The sequence below is a fragment of the Cercospora kikuchii genome (assembly GCF_019650295.1).
Source record: "Cercospora kikuchii DNA, contig_00004, whole genome shotgun sequence".
In the NCBI taxonomy this organism is placed as follows: Eukaryota; Fungi; Ascomycota; class Dothideomycetes; order Mycosphaerellales; family Mycosphaerellaceae; genus Cercospora; species Cercospora kikuchii.
The window spans coordinates 2,024,792-2,045,339 of record NW_025408585.1 but is presented as its reverse complement, the minus strand read 5'-3'; the positions used below and the strand labels follow the sequence as shown (position 1 = coordinate 2,045,339).

At 51.7% G+C, this 20,548-nt stretch overlaps 6 protein-coding genes across 6 annotated transcripts; 5 read left to right on the top strand and 1 right to left on the bottom strand.

Annotated features, from left to right (window-relative positions):
* Positions 1-483: 483 nt before the first annotated feature.
* On the top strand, positions 484-4,560 carry CKM354_000704000 (mannose-ethanolamine phosphotransferase MCD4; the record flags this gene model as incomplete). Its single annotated transcript, XM_044802379.1, has 5 exons — positions 484-652; positions 709-2,270; positions 2,321-2,508; positions 2,559-2,812; positions 3,620-4,560. 5 exons carry the CDS (start codon positions 484-486, stop codon positions 4,558-4,560), a joined length of 3,114 nt encoding a protein of 1,037 aa, XP_044658314.1.
* A 459-nt stretch (positions 4,561-5,019) lies between these two features.
* CKM354_000703900 (uncharacterized protein) lies at positions 5,020-8,144 on the bottom strand (the record flags this gene model as incomplete). The annotated part of the gene is made up of 4 exons (XM_044802378.1): positions 5,020-7,032; positions 7,080-7,235; positions 7,288-8,050; positions 8,113-8,144. 4 exons carry the CDS (start codon positions 8,142-8,144, stop codon positions 5,020-5,022), a joined length of 2,964 nt encoding a protein of 987 aa, XP_044658313.1.
* A 501-nt stretch (positions 8,145-8,645) lies between these two features.
* On the top strand, positions 8,646-11,867 carry CKM354_000703800 (ribosome biosynthesis protein KRE33; the record flags this gene model as incomplete). The annotated part of the gene is made up of 1 exon (XM_044802377.1): positions 8,646-11,867. The coding sequence occupies one exon, from the start codon at positions 8,646-8,648 to the stop codon at positions 11,865-11,867; it is 3,222 nt and encodes a 1,073-aa protein (XP_044658312.1).
* Positions 11,868-12,671: 804 nt separating this feature from the next.
* Positions 12,672-14,772, top strand: CKM354_000703700 (uncharacterized protein; the record flags this gene model as incomplete). The annotated part of the gene is made up of 3 exons (XM_044802376.1): positions 12,672-13,731; positions 13,786-14,315; positions 14,371-14,772. 3 exons carry the CDS (start codon positions 12,672-12,674, stop codon positions 14,770-14,772), a joined length of 1,992 nt encoding a protein of 663 aa, XP_044658311.1.
* Positions 14,773-15,353: 581 nt separating this feature from the next.
* On the top strand, positions 15,354-16,374 carry CKM354_000703600 (uncharacterized protein; the record flags this gene model as incomplete). The annotated part of the gene is made up of 3 exons (XM_044802375.1): positions 15,354-16,003; positions 16,059-16,186; positions 16,238-16,374. 3 exons carry the CDS (start codon positions 15,354-15,356, stop codon positions 16,372-16,374), a joined length of 915 nt encoding a protein of 304 aa, XP_044658310.1.
* Positions 16,375-16,786: 412 nt separating this feature from the next.
* Positions 16,787-18,632, top strand: CKM354_000703500 (uncharacterized protein; the record flags this gene model as incomplete). Its single annotated transcript, XM_044802374.1, has 6 exons — positions 16,787-17,107; positions 17,175-17,435; positions 17,483-17,662; positions 17,745-18,387; positions 18,432-18,525; positions 18,572-18,632. 6 exons carry the CDS (start codon positions 16,787-16,789, stop codon positions 18,630-18,632), a joined length of 1,560 nt encoding a protein of 519 aa, XP_044658309.1.
* Positions 18,633-20,548: the final 1,916 nt, after the last annotated feature.

Genomic DNA, 20,548 nt, shown 5'->3' with positions numbered 1-20,548 from the left:
CTTTTCTCGTGGCTCAAGAGAGTCATTTGAGCCCACTGGGCAGAGTAGCTCTGCTCTATCTGACTGAGACTCGAATGATCCACAAGCTTGACGGTCAAGACTGCTCATTCGATATTCGTCCTTCATAGAAGGCCCTGGACCGATTTCCCTCTTGGTGAACAGGACTTGCTTCCAAAAGATGCTGTTCGCCATCTTGTTGTCGCTTCAGACAGTCCACCTGGGCCGCAGCCGCTGTCTGATGCTCCGGGCAGCGTATATCGGCTGGTATTTATCAACGTGGATGTGTGGACAGGAGCGATTGGATTACGTGTTCTCGGGGGAGAGATGCGGCGGAGTGACCCCTGCGTGTGATGCTTAGCGGCAACCTTAATGGAACTCGGTCCGCGCCTGTGAACGCGTTCGTCGAACAAATGTGCCAGCTCGCTCCATCTCGACTTTCGTAATCAATGTGAACAACACAGACGAGCGCGCGAGTCTCACAACATGGCGCGACTCGGGCGAGTGGGCTTCTTGGGCGTGGCGGTGGTCTTCCACCTCATCTACGTCTACTCCATCTTCGACATCTACTTCGTCTCGCCCATTGTGCGTGGCATGCGAGCGTACCGGGTCGAAGATCACGAAGCTCCCGCCAAGCGATTGGTGTTATACGTCGGTATGCTGTGCATCAAGTCTGTCTGCTCTACTCAGCACTGACGATTCGCTTCTCAGGCGATGGACTCCGCGCCGACAAGGCCTTTCAATTCTTCCCCGACCCCTCTCGACCCGCCAACGAGTCTGCTTCCCAAGATGTCGTCCCCATGGCCCCCTTCCTTCGATCGCGAGTCCTCGAGCATGGCACTTTTGGCGTTTCTCATACCCGTGTACCCACCGAATCGAGGCCCGGACACGTAGCGTTGATTGCGGGGCTGTATGAGGATGTGGCAGCAGTGACGACGGGATGGAAATTGAACCCGGTCAACTTCGACAGCGTATTCAACAGGAGCAGACATACATGGAGTTGGGGCAGTCCGGACATCCTTCCCATGTTCTCCACGGGAGCTGTGCCTGGGCGAGTTGAAGATGCCACGTACGGCCACGAGTTCGAGGATTTCAGCAAGGATGCCACAGAGCTGGACTATTGGGTGTTTGATCGCGTGAAGAAGCTGTTCAAGGATGCGGAAACAGACCCAGAATTGAACAACAAGTTGAGGCAGGACAAACTGGTCTTCTTCTTGCATTTGCTCGGCTTGGACACCACGGGACACGCATACCGACCGTATTCGCAGGAGTATTTGAGGAACATTCAGATCGTTGATAAAGGAGTTCAGGAAATTACAGAAGTCATCAACAACTTCTACGATGACGATGAGACAGCCTTCGTCTTCACAGCAGACCATGGCATGAGTGACTGGGGCAGCCATGGCGACGGACATCCCGATAACACGAGAACGCCGTTAATCGCCTGGGGATCAGGTGTCGCGAAACCGCAGACTGTGAATCAAGGAAAAGCTCCTGGACACGAAGATGGCTTTTCTAGTGACTGGCGCTTTGACCACGTGCAGCGGCACGACGTTGCTCAAGCCGATGTTGCTGCGCTCATGGCCTATCTTGCTGGACTTGAGTTCCCTGTCAACTCTGTCGGAGAGCTCCCGCTTTCTTTCCTGGACGCAAGTGATGAAGAAAAGGCAAAAGCCTTGCTTGTCAACGCCAAGGAAATCCTGGAAATGTACCACGTCAAGGAGCGGGAAAAGATGGCGACAGTACTGCGCTACAAGCCGTACTCGGGATTCGCCGATGCCGAGCACAGTGTCGAGAATCGCATAGCATCAATCGAGCAGCTGATCCGGAGACGTGAGTATCAGAAAGCTATCGATCAATCTGATGAACTGATTCAACTTGGTCTTGCTGGTCTCCGTTACTTGCAAACATATGCATGGCTCTTCCTCAGGACTCTGGTCACAGCAGGCTACCTTGGGTGGATCGCATTTGCCTTTACCACCGCCGTCGATGTGCATATTCTGGATGGCAAGGTGGACGTGCAGCGAACTCCGGGTCTCATCATCACCTCCGTATCGATTCTGGTTGGTTTGTACAGTCTGCTGGTTTTCCAAGCATCTCCCGTAACCTACTATGCTTATGCGCTCTTCCCTGTCCTGTTCTGGGAGGAAGTCTTTGCGCGTCGCCAGGCATTGATTCAAGGCAAGAACAAGCTCTTTGCAAACTTCTCGAAGGGCGAAATCACTAAGCTGGCAGCCAATGTGCTGGGCTATCTCGCTTTGCTCGAAGTCATGGTAGGTCGATTCCGAACAACGCATTCGCCGGAAGCTGACTCGTCGCACAGGTGCAAAGCTACTACCATCGAGAGATTTACACCATTCTTTATCTGGTAGCTACAGCTTGGCCTCTCCTTTATGGCACTGACTTCGTCAAATCCAACGGGCTTCTTTGCACGACGTGGGCACTTTCTTGTGCATCCATGAGCATTTTCACTCTGCTGCCAGCCAACAAAGTCGAAAGCTCTGGTCTCATGTATGTAGACCGATTGCAACGAATCAAAACCGAAGCTGACAACTTTCCAGCCTTTTGGGAGGATTCCTCATTCTTCTCATTGGTGTTCTGTACATTGCCTTGGAAAAGAGCTTGCTGGTGCAGAGCTCAACATCGAAGGAAGACCTCGAAGCGGCAGAAGCAGATTACGTCTCGAGGTTAATCCTCGGCGCGCAGGTAGGGCTGGTGGCACTTGCTATGCTTGTCACCAGATCGAGCGTCGCTTCTCTGCAAGCAAAGACGGGCTTGCCTCTTGGTACGCAGATCCTTGGGTGGATTACTTTGGGTAAGTGCACGTCTTTTCCCTTACTTCTCACGCATACAACCCATCTCATCACGCGCTGGGCTGGCCCCGTGGAGCCAGCATTCGAACATTATCAGCATTCATACGACACGTGCTGTACAGCCGTCGGCACATGTCAACAATGGGAATCTATGCCAGCAGTGCAGACGAGCTGGAGGATGTTCTCTGCATCCTGCAGCATCCTTGGAGGTCATTCAAAGCTTACGACTTGACGACTCGGGTTTGGATGGGTCCATTCCTGCTCATCTACCTCCCACTGTGCTGCTTGGTCGCATTACTTTTCGAACTGCTCTTCCGGCTGCCATTCAAGCTCATGTTTGGAACGCGCAAGTAGTGGCTGGCGACGACAGACGAGCAATACTGGTACGACTACATCTATGCTTCTCCGGGTCGCAAACTGTTGATGGTCCACCTGCAAGATGAGATCTCTGCTGTGCAACTCGATGGCACCAATGAGTCGCCATGTGAAAAAGGTGCCCGAGCGCAGAGGACATCCGCTTGGACGAAGATGACAGTCACGTGGATGTGGACCAAGAACATCTATGTCCCTCCACTGGCGATCCCTCCAAGGGCACTTTACTTGCATTTGGGTCAGAACCTCACGCTCCCGGATCGAACTCCGGCTGCTGAACATGATGCTCGGACGCCGCAGGAACAACGCAGTACCTCCACGAATGAGCGTCTCGGACCACCGCTGTACAGAAATCGCGCATGGAAGACAGATAATCCTGCTATCGTTGTACACACGAATCGTCTCTATGGGGTTATCACTGACAATCTATCTCTTAGTCACATCCCTCATCCTGCCATTTGCCCACGCGCTCCGACCCCGGAACCACTACCTTCACCGTCTTGCCATCATCTTCCTTGCCTTCGGACCGGTGTTCATCATTCTCACCATCTCCTACGAGGGTCTCTTCTATTTCGCGATCGCCATCACTCTCGTCAGCTGGGTGCGACTCGAACACAGAATACATCAACGCTTTGGTGGAAGCAGCGCCGACACCACTACAACGGCAGCCAAAACCTCACCTAGTACATTGGGCGACAGCACACACGCCGCAAGTAACGGTGACGCCTCCCACGCCAACGGTCTGAACAAGAAATTGGACATCACAACCCCACTGGCACCGGCATTGGACGCGGCGCAACAGCGTGAGAAAGCCGCCCACACAGGCGACTACAGAAGTCTCACCCTCTCCGACGCTCGCATCTGTTTGTTCTTCCTCTTCTTCCTCCAATCTGGTTTCTACTCCACCGGCAACATTGCCTCCGTCAGCTCTTTCTCCCTCGACGCCGTTTACCGCCTTATCCCCGTCTTCGACCCATTTTCGCAGGGCGCCCTCCTGGTTCTCAAACTCCTCGCACCTTTCGCCCTTATCTCCGCAAACTTGGGCATTCTGACCAGGCGCTTAAAACTGCGAGGCGGGAGTCTTTTCGCCATCGTTATGGGCATCGGCGACTATTTGACATTGCGCTTCTTCTGGGAAGTGAGAGATGAGGGAAGTTGGTTGGAAATTGGAGAGAGCATTAGTATGTTCATTATCGCTTCGGTGCTTTGCATTTTTGTTGCCGGGCTGGAGGCTCTGAGTGAGGTCTTTGTCAGAGGGGTGGAGTTTGATGATGAGGTCGTGAAGGGAACGAATCCGAGTAATGGGACGTTGAATGGGAAGCCGAATGGTGTTGTGGCCGCTTCACCGACTGCTGCTAAGAAGCGAAAGAATAAGTAGCGGCAATTAAGAGGGCGTAGTGCACCTCTTTGGAGAAAGCAATTCTTGTACGAATGGTATGCACGCGTGTATAGTCTAGATTACAGAGTACGATGTAAAAATTTCTCAGAAGATTGACAACCTTTCCCTGCCATAGGAGGTAGAGACAGATCCTATTTCAGCGCTGTACCATGCTTCTGTCTTGAAATCTCCTCACACCATCTGGTGTATCTGCAGGCCTAGGACCAGGAATTCTGCTGAAGTGAGCCAGGTGCCATGACGAGCAGGCTTTTTGTAAGAATCTGTCTTCGACAGCATCCACTACGGCAATAGCCACTAGGGGTAATACAAGTCAAAGGCTAGAATCCGGGCCATTGTTGGACTATTATGATATTGTAAAAGGTACCGAAACCCCTCCATCACGCCAGTTGAATCTCATTACACATTCGTCTTCATCACTCATGCATCGCTTAAAATCAATCAATCCACCACAAACCCCAAATTATCCCTCTTATCATCCGTTAATCGTCCCCATTCCAGCAACAACCTGAACATGTAAATTTCCATATCCTCTTTTCGTAACACTTGTTCCGCCCATTCTTTGCCTTGTCGAGCAATTCTCTCCGCCTCTTGATGATGTGCTTCGACACTCACGTCTACTCCGCCGATTTTCGCGTACAATCCTTGGAAATACGCCAATGTGGCCCAGAGGCCTTGACCGCGTAGATCTAGTGGGACGAAATGCACCCAAGCTTCGACGCGGTCGTCCCACCATTCGCGGAAGAGGGCGGCTTTAAAGGGTAGAGAGTTACTTTTGAGGAACGGAAGAAATCGGCCGGAGAAACCTGCTCCATCGAGGTCGAGGAGGTACTTGTATTGCCAGTGCGCTTGAAAATCCAGAGGTCGCTCCAATGGGTAGAACTCTTTCTCTTGATCGGAGCAGTCTCTACCAGCGCAACGGACGATGGAATCGACGAAGTGGACGTCTGTGGCCAGGAAGCTGGAAAGTTGTTGTATGGAAAAGGTCTTGTATTCGAGGTTCTGAGGATGGCGGGGAGACTTGACGAGGAGCGCCTGGTCGGGATTGCTATTGTTGATGTTGCTGCTGAGATGCACGAAGCGTTGTCTGGCCATGCCGCGCCATTGTCCTACGTTTCCGTGGAAGGAGAAGCCCTCTGATGTCGCGCCTCTCCAGAACAGGGTCGATTTCTTCTCTGCAAATGATCCATCTGGGTGTTCTTGGTTTGGTTCGTATTTGGCTTTGTCGATATAGTTCCAGGCACTCGGGTACAGAATATCGTTGAAGCCGCCCGCTTTGCTTTGAGAGAACACTGGGTACAGTTCAAAGCTAGCTTTGAATGCTGCTGGCGATAGGTATAGCCCGTGCAAGTCTGCCAGATCTGGTTGGTGGCAAATGTCGCCTGCAGTGGTCCAATTCGACAGGAAGGCGCCCATCGAATGTGGGTAAGCGCATAATCGACATAACGAACCTGTATCCCATGTTCGCTCCGCGCGTGCAGGAGAGTTCGCAGGACAGCCGATGTTGCCAAAGCGATGGAATGTTGGCTGCCAAGAAGCTTCCACCAGTGAACTGTCGTGCAAAGGTTCATCGGGTATCGACTTCCATTGCTGGCTGCGAGCCGACGTCCAAGTCTTGTCGACGTTTCTCGGTATGTTGCCACGTGCGCCTACTTGCCGCATCCGTTCCACATGCTCATACGGTACGGAAACCCTACATTCGTCGTTCAGGTTGAATGCGAGGTCCATATCAGGTAATTTGTCAGCGAATTTGCTGATCATGTCTACGATCCCTTCCAGCATCCAGAGATGAGTTGGTACAACGTTTGGCGAGATGGCGACCTTGCCAGCGCGTATCGAGATGCCCGCTGCATCGTTCCAAGGGTTAGCAATCAGGTTCCAGGTCCGTTCTCGAATTTCTGCCGGGGTCAAGGCATGAAAGGGAAGCAAGTCGCGATGTATACTGTCGAAGTTGTCGACGATCGATGACTTGCGACTAGTCGCAAACTCGTACCAAGCATCGAATCCTGGCGGAGGGAGTCGGTTATGTCGTTCGCGGTATGTCTGTACGGCTTCTGCTAATGTGTTGCTGGTCGCTGACTGTGCGACAAATGTTTCATGCGCCGCTTCGGCTTGATACAGAAGCATGTCGATGGGATGGAACGCAACCTCTCTGTGATAGCACAGCCAGAATCCTAGCCAGAGGAGCATGGTTGCGAGACATGCAGCAGAGAACCACGCGGGCACTTTGCGCAGTAGTCGTTCATCTCGACTGTTGTGATGCGTTGTCCATGTAGTCTCGGTCTGAAGATAAAGCCATGCACCAAGGAGCAACAATGCAATGCCGCAGAACGCCGAGCCGAAGTAGACTGTTGGAAAAGGGTGGCTATTGGTCCACGCCGAAAGTATCGAGGCCGTAAGTACACTCATGCAGGTGGTGACTACGCTCGTCGATAAGAGACCAATGTGATGAACCTGATCAATGTCAGCGCAATTCACTTGGAGTTCTGCGGCAAACCTACAGTTTGCAAAGCGCAAGTCAAAGTAAATGCAATATAGACATTAAGCTTCATTACGCTCCACAAGTAGACTGAAGGTATCGTCAAGAGCCATATGCGTCCGGTTTCTTGGACGTACCAGTATACGCCGCCTACTACGAGCCAGAATCCGGCGCAGACCTGTTTCCTTTGTTAGTTGGAAAGAGCGGATCTTTGCATACGGTAGGCATACCAGCAGCGCCAGACCGACCACTGCAAATCGATTTGCAGTACTCAATGCATTCTTTGCACCTGGTGAGGAAACAAGTTGATCCATGTAGTACAGAATCGCAATGTCCAGGATGGAAGCAATGCGCTGAAGCCATGGTACTGTGATCCGATAAGGCAGTGAAGCGGCGCATATGTACGTCGATGCTGGACTTCGCACTGCACTGAGCACTAACCCACCGCCCAGAGCAATAGCGAAGGTGGCTATTACTGGAGCAACTGCAGAGGTCGCAAGCTTGCGGAGCCTCGACGATCCATCGTGTTCTTCGTTATCGCCTGTTGTCTTCGTCCTTCGAAGGCTTCGTGAGGACCAGTAGTGCCACGCGCCGAACACCAGCGGCACCCACGTGGTCCAATGCGTTCCGGCGCATTGCGCATTGTCAACGACGCGTCGCAGCAAGTCTACTCGGAGGCAGATGAGCGCGACTAATGTGAGGAATGTTATCCGCAGCTTGCGCTGACTGCTCGCGTGTGTGACATCCTCGCGACTGGGACTGGGTTCCCTGCTGGGATGTGGCTGGCCGACCTCGTTCAACGGCAGCAGCTGATCGTACTGTCCTCCATCTTTGCGCCGGCGCTGCTCTTGGTCTTGTGGAAGCCCTCGACTCAATGCAACTACTGCGCCGCCTGCACCAAGCAGAATCGCGGTGCAACTGTGGACCGGGCGATCGAATGCGAAGCTCGTGGGAAGCGCGCGCGTGAGGACGACGGTGCCCAGGACAAGGCCACTGCGGTACAAAGAAGTCAGCGTGAGCTACGACAGTTATGCGCGTCAGACGGAGAGTTTCACCTTATAGCTGGCCACTTGGCGTTCACCATCATGCCTCGGGATCAGCCATTGTCTGACGAAGCTGACTGGGCGCGGTAACACTGCTGGTCGCGGGCGCAAGTGTGGCTGATGCTCGTAAGCGGGCGTCTGCTCGATTCTAGCGTGGAAGTCGTTGATGATCGTGGAGTCGTTCCGTACGTTGAAAAGGAGGCGGGAGACTGAGGACTGCCCGTGCTGTGGTGGATGCTGTACGCGAGGGTGGGCTGATGGCTGCTGCAATGGCAACGGCGCTATCATTCCTTCACAAGCCAAAACCTGCAAACCGGGCTCGGCTCCGTAATTCCCACATCCCTGCTGTCCCATGTGCGACATTGTGGGGATAAACTTTGATGCTTCGTCCCAAAAAATTCCGTGCACAGACGGCGAGCTTCCAACACCGATTTTTGCACCAGCCTCAATACACGATATGAGAGGTCTGACCATGGCGTAGCAGTCCCAGCCGACGAAGGCGACCTAATTCGAGCTCCGCGCCATCATCCTCCTCGACCGCCATCATGCCGAAGAAGGCCATCGACGCGCGCATTCCTGCCCTCATCCGCAACTCGCAGCTCCTCCGACATCGATCCCTCTTCGTCGTTGTCGGTGACCATGCCAAGGACGTCATTGTCAATTTGTACCACATTTTGCTGAATCTCGACATCAAAATCAGCAAGTCCGTACTATGGGCCTACAAAAAAGAATTGCTGGGCTTCAGCAGTCACCGCAAGAAGCGGGAAAAGAAGATCAAGGCGGAGATTAAGCGAGGCCAGCGCGACGTGGACGAGCAAGATCCCTTTGAGCTGTTCGTCAGCACGCGAGATGTGCGATATGTCTACTACAAGGAGACGGAGAAGATTCTCGGTCAGACCTTTGGCATGTGCGTGCTGCAAGACTTTGAAGGCCTGACACCGAATTTGCTGGCGAGGACAATGGAGACAGTGGAAGGGGGAGGCATGGTCTTGCTCCTACTGAAGAATATTACCAGTCTGAAACAGCTGTATACCATGAACATGGATGTACACGCGCGATACCGCACAGAAGCTCACGGAGACGTCGTGGCGAGGTTCAACGAGAGATTTCTGATGAGCTTGGGTAGTTGCGGAGGCGCATTGGTCATTGATGACGAAATGAATGTGCTGAGCAGTGTCTCTGGCGCACGAGGTGTGGTCGAGCTCAAGAGCGAAGAGGTCACAACACATAGTCAAAAGTCGAAAGAGGAGCTTGCTGAGATCAAAGAGAGTCTTGAAGGCGAGAAGCCAGTTGGCGATTTGGTAAAGCTTGCGAGGACAGTAGACCAAGCAAAGGCCCTCATGACTTTCGTCGAGGCCATAATGGAGAAGACACTGGCGAGCACGGTGACACTCACAGCAGGCAGAGGACGAGGAAAGTCGGCTGCTTTGGGCATGGCAATAGCTGCAGCAATCGCGTGCGGCTACAGCAACATCTTCATCACATCACCATCTCCCGAGAACTTGAAGACACTGTTTGAATTCGTCTTCAAGGGCTTCGATGAGTTTGGCTATCTCGATCACACAGACTACGACATTGTGCAATCGACCAACCCAGACTTCAACAAGGCCATCGTCCGTGTGAACGTACACAGAGAGCACCGACAGACGATTCAGTATATCCAGCCGCAGGACTCGTACACCCTTGGACAGGCGGAGCTGCTAGTCATCGACGAGGCTGCCGCCATTCCTCTGCCGCTTGTGCGAAAACTGCTCGGTCCATATCTGGTCTTTATGGCGTCCACAATCAATGGATACGAAGGAACAGGCCGCTCGCTCTCCTTGAAGCTGATTCAACAACTACGGGATCAATCACGGAGTGTTGGCAAGCCGAACGGCGACACCAAGATCGCGAACCGGGACGGGAACAAGAAGGAGCAAGACTACACACCGAGGACCGCTCGATCGCTACGAGAAATCGAACTGAATGAGCCGATTCGATACGCTTCGGGAGATGCTGTTGAGAAATGGATGAACACACTGCTTTGTCTTGATGCCACACTGCCGCGAAAATCGAGGATTCATGGAACTCCTCATCCTTCACAATGCGAATTGTTGCAAGTGAACCGCGACACCCTCTTTTCATTCCACCCAATCACCGAAAAGTTCTTACAACAGATGATGGCGCTTTATGTCGCTTCACATTACAAGAACTCGCCAAACGATCTACAACTCATGTCTGATGCGCCCGCGCATCAACTGTTCGTGCTGGTAGCGCCGACTGCAGATGATGCCAATAAGCTGCCAGAAATTCTTTGCGTCGTTCAGGTGGCCTTGGAAGGACAGATCAGCAGGGAAAGTGTGCTGAACAGCCTTTCGCGAGGTCAAAGAGCTGGTGGCGATCTTATCCCATGGCTTGTCAGCCAGCAATTCCAGGATTCCGAGTTCGCCAGCCTGAGTGGAGCACGAATTGTTCGCATTGCCACGAACCCGGACTATGGGAACATGGGCTACGGATCTCGTGCACTTCAGCTTCTGAACGAGTTCTACGAGGGCAAGCACATCAGCTTGGACGAGTCTGCAGATGTGCTCGCCATGAATGAGGAGTCAGCAAGGCGGGTCACCGACGAGGAGCTTGCTGAGGGCTCGTTGCAGACGGAGACGATCAAGGTTCGCGACATCAAATCTATGCCTCCGCTTTTCGCGCGGCTGCATCAACGGAAACCTCCAAAGCTGGACTACACTGGCGTTTCATATGGTTTGACGCAGCAGCTCCACAAGTTCTGGTACCGAGGTGGCTACGTGCCCGTATATCTTCGACAGACTGCAAACGACCTGACTGGAGAGCACACGATGGTGATGCTCAAGCCAACCAACAGTGACACAACGGATCCAAGCTGGCTCGGCGCCTACGCACAGGACTTTCACCGCCGGATCTTGAACCTATCTTCTTACCAGTTCCGTGTTTTCCCTACCGTGCTAATCCTCTCGATCGATGATAGCACAAACAAGGGCATCAAACTACTTGAAGATTCTGAGAAGGCCCGCCCGCTCGACAAATCTGAGCTTGATAAGCTATTCTCTCCCTATGATATCAAGAGAATAAAATCGTATGCAGATAACATGCTGGACTATCACGTCATCTTGGATTTGATGCCCACAATTGCATCTCTTTTCTTTACTGGCCGCATCAAAGACGACAATGGAATCGTGCTCTCTGGCGTGCAAAAAGCCCTACTCTGCGCAATCGGGCTGCAGCGCAAGATGTTGGAGGACATGGAGAAAGAGCTCAATTTGACTGTTTCACAACTCATGGCCATGTTCATTAAGGTGATGCGCAAAGTCAGCACGCACTTAGAAAAGATCCTTTCTGGTGCAATCGAAGCGTCCATGCCTGCCACTAACGGGCGAGCGCATGCTGCGCCTGACGATGAAGATGCGGAGCAAGCGATCGACGGTGCTGCCGTGAGCAAGAACCTCGCAGACGATCTAGCAGAAGGTGCGGAGGAGTTCAACGAGGAGGAAAGGCAACGTAATCGAAAGATGATTGATGCTTTACCTCTGGACAAATATGCTATTCAGGAGGGCGAGGCCGGATGGGAAGACGCTGAAAAGCAGGTCAAGGATGCGGCGAAGAAGGGGAAGAGCGTTAGTACCATTGCCGTCAAGAGTAGCAAAAAGGGAGAAGAGAAGAAGCGGAAAGCTGGCGAGGCATTGAGGGAGGCTCAAGAAGAGGCTGAGAAAATAGGTGGTGGCGGCGGCAAAAAGAGCAAGAAGAGTAAGCGATGAAATTTGAGTATAGAATAGATACCCTTGTACAACATCCAACTGTACAATTCTCTCGGTCCTGTTATCGCTCCTCTAACCAACCCAGTTCGCCTTCTCTATTCATTGTACTCGTTCAGCGGCCGCCTCTTGGCATCGGCACGGCCGGCTGGTCCACTGCAACCCTTCTTTCCAAGACCGTCTCCACCACCAAGACAAAGGATCTCGCGGCGTCGCTGGGCTATCGTCACTCGGACCAACGAGACGCCACAATTTCGTTCCCATGCACGTTCATCGAACAGTTCGTTCGATGTCGTGCTTTTGCGCGGCCACTTCTCTGCGCCGTGCTTGCGCGGAGTTTGCACATCGCGCGCGGCTCTCGCGTGGGAATTTCTTCCTTTCATTGGCGTGGAGGGCTCGTGCTATGGTAACTTGGCGATGACAGAGTTGCTGGCGGTACCGAAGAAATGGGTGAGTTGATAGGATTAGGGTGGTACAGGGTGTGGGTTTTTGCTTTCTCTTCTATAGTGGAGTTCGCGTGCTGCTACCATTTTCACTTCCCTGTTTCTCTGGTCTGGACGTTGATCTTATATTTGATAATCGTGTCTGGCTAGACGTTGAAGTCGATACAGACAAAAAGACTACACACACTTCACAAGACAAGCCATGTATGGATCCGTACGTCCTTGATACGGTTTTCATACTCAACATCGAGTGGCATCCTTGAGAGCCACCCGATAGTCGACTCGAACACAAGAACTACATACTTACCAACCGAGCAAATTCAACACCTTCAAGTCCTAGCAAAGCGCAAGAGCTCCAGCCACAATGCCTCTCCCGTCCTTTCTCAAGAAGGTCGTCGACACCATCGCCCCACCACCCAGCAAATCCTCCGATGGCCGTGATCAATGGCCCTCCCGTGCCGCCTTCCTCCTCGCCGCCATGGGCGGCTGCGCCGGCCAAGGAAACCTCCTCCGCTACCCTTCCGTCGTCTACAACAACTACGGCCTCCAATGGTTCATTCCCTACCTCCTCGCGGTCTTCCTTATCGCCATCCCGGCTTTAATCCTCGAAGTCTCCATCGGCCAAGCCTACCGCGGCGGCAGCATGATCGCTTTCAATGGCATCAACCGCCGACTTCGAGGCGTAGGAATTGGACCCGTCTTTGTCAGTTTCGTGGTCGTGCAGTATTTTACTGTGAATCTGGCTTGGATTATGAGTTATTTCCGACACTCATTCACAAGTCCTTTGCCGTGGGAGGGAAGGATTAATGAGTTTTATAATGATGATGTTGTGGCGAATCCGACGCCACCTGCTGGAAGTTTGACGCCTGGTGGAGGTAGCGTGGCGAGTTATACTCAGTACAATGATGTGAGCCTCATTGGAGAGACGGTCGGGTGGTCCGTGTTCATCTGGTTCATCATGTGGCTGTCGATCGTCAGAGGAGTGGGATTGACTGGCCGTGTGGTGTACTTCAGCATGGGAATTCCGATTGTCACCACGATAATCTTTGTGGGACGATCTGTGAGCCTGGAAAATGCTGGAGAGGGAATTCGACTTCTTTGGGCGACATGGAGAGGCGATCAACTGAAATCTGGAACCGTTTGGCAGACTGCTGTGGGTCAGGTCTTTTTCAGTACTGGAATCGGCTTCGGATATTTCACTTCGTACGCTTCGTACAATCAGAAGTACTCGAATGCGGTCATGGATTCGCTCTTGATCTGCGGAAGCAACGTGCTATTTGAGAACTTTGCAGCTTTTGCGGTATTTGGAGTCGTTGGATTTCTCCGTCTTTGGCCTCAGGATGGCGAGAGATTGGGGGCCTTCGTTGTCGGGTTTTACACACTTCCAGAAGCTGTGTTGCAGATGCCTGGTGCTAACTTCTGGGGTGAGTTTGGAAGTGACCTGACTGTTTTGAGATCTTTTACTGATACGGCGACAGCATTCCTCCTCTTCTTCACACTGATAGTTCTCGGATACAGCTCTGCTTTTGTGATGCTGGACGTGGTTGCGACCCTAATTTGCGATTCTAACACAAAGATCTCGCGACCCTGGGTAGTCACGACTTTGACCATCTTCTCGTTCTTGCTCTGCTTGCCCTACTGCACACAATTCGGCTACTACCTCCTGGATGGCGTCGACAGATGGGTGAATAATGTCGCTCTAATCTTCGTGGTCTTTGCTGAAGTTGTTGGCTCGACCACCATCTATCGCTGGACGGATGTGGTCGAACAGACCGGACTCCCGTCGTTCATTACGTACAATTTGGCGTATTTTGGAGGTCTTCTCATTGGTATCACCGTTGCGCATGGTACTGGCTCGCCGCCGATCGGTGTAGGTGCTGGCTTTGGATTCTTCATCATCTGCGCCGTAGGGGCAGTGTTGATCGCCAGGACACCAAGCATTCGTGCAGCGAGATTTTGGGGCAACAATGCTTTTAGCAGCAGATTGTGGTACCTTGCATTCTACTCGGTAAGTCTGATTACTTGAATCTGCAAGCAGTCCCTATGATAACATATCTGTGCAGGGCAACCAGCTTCGACGAGACCTCAATCTCATCGTCGGCCGTGGAAAGAACTGGAGAATCCCCGTCTTCTGGCCAATTCTGCTTCGCTACATCAGCGGTCCCGTTCTCGCCATCATCTTCAGCTTTGCTTTCCCAGAATTCCACACTCTGCGCTATGACCCAATGATGATCACAGGCTTCATTCTGTCTATGATTGGTCTGTCAGCTATTGTCTTTGGCTGCGTCTTCCCGAGATACTACGGCCGGCTGCTTCCTCCTGAAAGGCGTGATGATTCGCTGAAGGCCACGATTGCGCAAGAGCCAGGCTTTACAGAAGAGGAAGTTCTAGATACGGTTGTCGAGCCATCTTCTGATATGGAAAAGTCGGATGGAGAGACTGGCTTGGAAAACAAGGGGAATTGAAAGGTCTCGGAGCATGTTCCATAATACATTAACGATATAGGTGTGTTCCAACTTCTTGCATTTTACTTATTGCTGACCTCTGTCGTACTTGGCCAGAAGCTTCGCTCACACAATCATGCAACCTATGAGCCACTTTAGAGACAGCAGAACTAGCAGTCGAGTTTTGAGTTCAGTGTGATGTGCGATACGAAAGCTTGTATCGTATTGCGTGCAATAACTACAAGAAGTAAGAGATGATCCTTCCGTAGCCCGAAACTAGCCACAATACGCTAATATCAATACTAGAGTTCATGGAAAGTGCTTTTGAATTGGCAGCTTTACGCCTGCAGATCAATCCTCTCCGCACAATTGCTATCTTGGGACTGCAAGCTTCCCTTCGCTCTCGCGTCTTTATTGATAATCGAAGCATCGTACGCCCACGTTTCGAGATCTACAATTCTGTTTGGCGGACGAGACTACCAAGCAAGATGGCTTGGCCCGTTCGTCCATGTGCTGCAGCTTATATGAAGCTGGGGCTTTGACCGAAAGGTCAGGAGCATCCCGCAGAAGAATCACCGGGCTACTGTTTTGAAAATCACATCATGGCCCCTAACACCGACTTCACTCGAGCTGAAGCTATCCCCGCGGATGCAACCTTTGACGCAAGCACACTGGCCGGCAAAAGTGTTGTCTTAACAGGGGGAGCATCTGGCATTGGAGAGCAATACCTACGAGCACTTGTAGCAGTCGGTGCGTTCGTCACCTTCGGCGATGTTGCCATCGAGCTTGGAACCAAAATCGCTTCTGAATTGGCAGACAAAGTCGCGTTCGTGCATTGCGATGTCCTGAAATGGCAAGACCAACTTAGTCTGTTCAAGACAGCGTTGGAGAAATCGCCGAGCAAGACAATTGATATCGTGATCGCGAACGCTGGAGTATCTGGGACGGATAGCGTGTTTGAACAGGCCGAGACTGACGATGGCGGACCGATTGAACCGAACCTCGACATCTTGCAGATTAACCTCGTTGGAGTCGTCTATACTGTCAAGCTTGCACTATTCTACCTGCCTAAGCAGCCAAGCACTGGCAATAGGGACAGATGTATCATTCTAACTGGAAGTATGGCTTCCTACCTTGATTACGCCGGCGGACCACAATACAACACGGCCAAAATGGGCCTCAGGGCTTTGATGAAGAGCGTTCGGCAATCGGGACCATCACAAGGAATCCGAATTAATATGCTGGCCCCGTGGTAAAAGCTGCCGTCCACAGCGATGATCTCAAGGCAAGCTGACAGATTCCACCAGGTTCGTAGCAACCCGCATTCGCCCGCCGCAGGCTTCAGAGCAGCTTCTGAATGGTGGAGCCCCATTTTGTGAGGGCGAAGACTGTGGTGCTGCACTTCTCCATTTGGTCTCCGATCATTCTATCAATGGTGAGAAGCGTTCCTACAAGCTTTGGTGTTGTTCTGATTCCTTACGTGAAGGTCGTGCCCTCGGCGTCGTGCCGCGATCGAATCATCCGCGAGGATACTATGATCTCGAGCGAGACGATTGGAATGAAGATGACTACATGACTGCGTGGCAGAATGCTGGACGGCCGAGAAAGAGGGTCGGATCTTGAGTTATCCTTATTCTAACGGGCGAGGGTTGATGACTTCGAGCCGATATACTTGTCAGCGACCATAGACGATCGCAGTTTTCTCACACGCTTCAAGTCTGTGCTGCTCGTTTTGTTCAACGACAGAGCGCTTTTGACTCCAAGAGTCTACGTTATATAGGTATGTTTGGTTATGAGCTGCATAATGCCTTTCGGAGATACAGCTGCAGCTACGCTTACAATCCTTCCGTCTGGTTGTACCGCCCCACAATTGTGATCGAATGAGCTGATACAGTATGTGGGCACAGCATGGTATCGAGGGTGGGGCAGCAATCCATTTCCAAACGCATAAACAGCTGCGTAGCCCAGGGCCATCAACGCCCATCGTTTATCCGTAGTCGAGACCTTACTACTGCACAATTTGCAACCAACAGCCATGTCTTCGCTTTCATCAGCTATAGATGAGCTACTTCAAGCCACCAAGGGATATCTGCTTTTGGTCCCTTTCACAGTCGTTGTGTTGATCGCTGTTCGGAACAAGTTTCAATCAGGCCTGACTTCAATCCCTGGACCTCCAGTAGCAGGATATACCAAGCTATGGCGTCTTTACAATGTCTGGAAAGGATCTGCTCATCTGGATGCGATCAAACTACATAAGAAGTACGGTAATCTGGTCAGAATTGCACCCAATGTGGTCTCAGTAGCAGATCCAAAATGGATTTCTGTGTTCTACGGGGCGAAGGAGGATTATATAAAGGTACGCGCGCACTCCTACCCGGAGAAAGGTTTTGCGGGCGGTTCGAGATCCTGAGCTAACTCAACAGACCGCATTCTACCCCATCCAGTCCATTTCCTGGAAGAAACGAGTTGAGCTGAATTTGTTCTCAACACGGGATCCCGAGCATCATCGAATCGAAAAGCGAAAGGTCGGCAATGCATACTCGTTGTCGAAAATTTTGGAGAGCGAGGACGCAATCGATAGCTGTATCGAGCTTTTGATGGACAAGCTTGGTGACGTTGAGAGCCGAGAGGAGTCAGTGGACTTGGGTGTTTGGTTGCAGTATTATGCGTTCGATGTTGTGGGAGTAAGTTGGCAACACCTCCATTAATCCAACGACTAACGATCTGGTAGGAAGTCACATTCGCCAGCAAACTAGGCTTTCTCGAGCATGGAAAAGACGTCGATGGCATGATGAAAGCAATTGAGGGAATGCTAACGTACGCAAGCCTGTGTGGACAAGTACCTGAACTGCATGGTGTACTGCTTGGCAATCCACTCTTCACCAAAGCCATGCCAGCCACGGAGACATGGGTGAGTCCTGTTGCCTCAATTCCCCTGCAAACTTGAGAGACTTGCTTTGAGTACATGCTTACCTTCCGTCGTTTGCTTGCAGAATCAGGTCCTTGTCTTCACATTGAAAGCAATCAAAAATCGAGCGAGTATCCAACACGATGGAGAACTCATCAGTGCCGATCACGAAGGGCGAGACATGCTGAGCAGGTGGGCTTATGTTAAGAACTCCGACCCGGACAAGATGAGCACGAGGGATATTGTCGTGCACCTTTCCGGAAATGTCTTTGCTGGATCTGACACAACAGCGATTGCATTGCGGGCTGTGATATACTTTCTTTGCCGGAATCCAGAATGCATGCGCAGACTCGTCAGCGACATCGATGCGGCGGACAGAAAAGCGAAGTTGAGCAGGCCGGTGACATACAAGGAAGCTTGTGAATTGCCGTATCTATGTGCTGTGCTGAAAGAGAGCGTGAGATTGCACTCAAGTGTCGGATTGCTAATGGAGAGACATGTTCCCAAGCAAGGCGTTGAGATTGATGGTCATTATTTGAAGGGCGGCACGATTGTTGGAATCAATCCATGGGTGACCAACCACAAGGAGGACGTCTTCCCTCAGGCGACCTCATTCAAGCCAGAGCGATGGACTGAGGCTTCAAGAGAGCAATTGAGAGAAATGGATAATCTATGGGAACTCAACTTTGGAGGAGGCTCTAGAAAGTGCATTGGGAGACACATTTCCAGTGAGCGTGGCTTCTCTATAACAAGGGCTAGCTAATGCCTACAGGGATCGAAATGACGAAGGTCATTCCAGAGCTCCTTCGACGATATGATGTTGAGCTGACCTATCCTGAGAAAGAATGGCGTGTGGTCAATCACTGGTTAGTCGAGCATCGGCACAAAGGGTATCGCTGCTAACAAGCCCAGGTTCACACAGCAAGAGGGAGTAATTTGCAATCTCAAACGCAGGGAGAGGCGATATGTTTGAGCCGAGAATCCGCATGGTATCTGTGAGCATCTCAACGACCACGGTGTTGGAGTGAAATACATTCTTGGACATTCTTTGGCGGGACTGAATTGGCAGACGCCGTGCTTGAGGTATGATCGATGGACTGTAGAAGTATCCGTCGTCCATGTGGTAGCTATCCGATACTGTATACCGGCATGACACCAGACTGCAATCTTGAGATCACTCACGACTACTGAGCAGGGTCTATTAGGTTCACAGCTGTATTGTTATGCCAGATGCATGCTTTGTGTTGTCGGATCGCGTTCGGTACTTCTAGTCAGTCGGGGATGAAAGTGTTACTGGCCGGGCGTAACATCTATCTCGGACATACTTTGAACATCCGAGCGATGTGAAAGTAATCACGGGTGGCAGAGTGGTAGCGTAGCATGGATGGATGGTTGGCGTAGCACTAGCCCTTAAGGCTGTAGGGTACTAATTTGCAAGCTCCATGTCTTGTCGAAATTCGAGTTGTTGGTTGCTTCAGTTCTTGAGCACGCGCTTCCTTATTCCGATCCCTTGAATGCTCTCAGAGAGCACCGTGGTCATTACATCTTATGAGCTGCGAGAAGCGTACCAGTAGGAAGTGCCTGTCGACTTTCCTTGTCAATCAACCTCACGGTGAGCTTCAAACATTACAACGCGGGGTGCATCAACACGCATTTGTGCGTCAAGGGAGTGTGCCGCCTCAGATGCTTATGAACAACCAAATCAATCACCCAGAGCTTTTTCGTTTCACGCTGCTACTGCTTGGCACGATCGCACGTCAGGATGTCCAGAGCTGAGACCTGAAAAGAATTGCCACAGCCTGTGTGTGCGATTCCACCTGAGCGTAGTCTCTGCGATATCAACGAGTCTTGCATCGTCAATGCCTGATATGATGGTCGAGCAAAAGGGTAGACTCTGCTTTTGAATTAATTAAGTGAGCGGCATGCGCAATACTTGCAACTCGAGCTGACTGCGTGCTCGAGTTATCGACATCCCACATCTCGTCTCCATCGGCACAGCGGCCTGAATATGATCTTGTGCATGGAGTGAGCAATTTCCGTACCGTTGCCAATCCCGTGAAGCTCAAATGCTTCTAACGAAAACCCGGCTGGCCATTCATGGCAAGTCCAATGGTAGCCACTCGGAGACGTCGATCGCGTCGGAAACAGAGTAACGTCCTTTGCTTGGCAGTGAGTCGTGGGTCGTCCTTGGACAGCAGAGGTATAAGATACATTTGGTATCGCAGTGTGTTGATCCACAGGCTCGATCGAGTCATGAAGAATAGAACAAGGTGAGCCCATCGTTCGGTGAGTATACACCCAACAACCAGGCCGTCTTGAAGCTACGGCAATGCTGATACTACAAATGTATGTTGCATGCTTGTGTACAGCCGATCTGGGTACGTACGAGGCTTCGACATGCTCATGGGATGATTGTCGGCTTCAGATGGCATATATATCTTGCGAAATTCAGTCATAGTTATTGCGTAGAGAAGTGGATCCTTGCGTCGAGTGGCCAATCTGACTGCATTGTGAATTGTGACTGCTGGAGTCGGTGTGCCAATATGTCACCAGTCTGCACTTTGGGGAACAACCCACGGTGAAAAGAGCTAAGTCTACCATGAGCTACAATGCCACGCCTGACGCATGATTTATGGTTCTTTCTCGTTCTGTCTGATGGCTCTTGATGTTGCCCTGATGGATCATGGGCCAGAAGAGGGATCCAACGATATTCCAACCAACTGGCCTGTATTCCAAAGAGTATGGCGGTGATACCGAGTGGTAGAATGTGTAGCGGAGTGTCAGTAAGTGCTCTCTGAACCTTCGGAGAGCTGTGGGGTCTGTAGCGTGCAGAATCTGACCCGAGGATCCCGACCCCGGCTCCATCTCTTCACCCTTGCTCCCCAACAA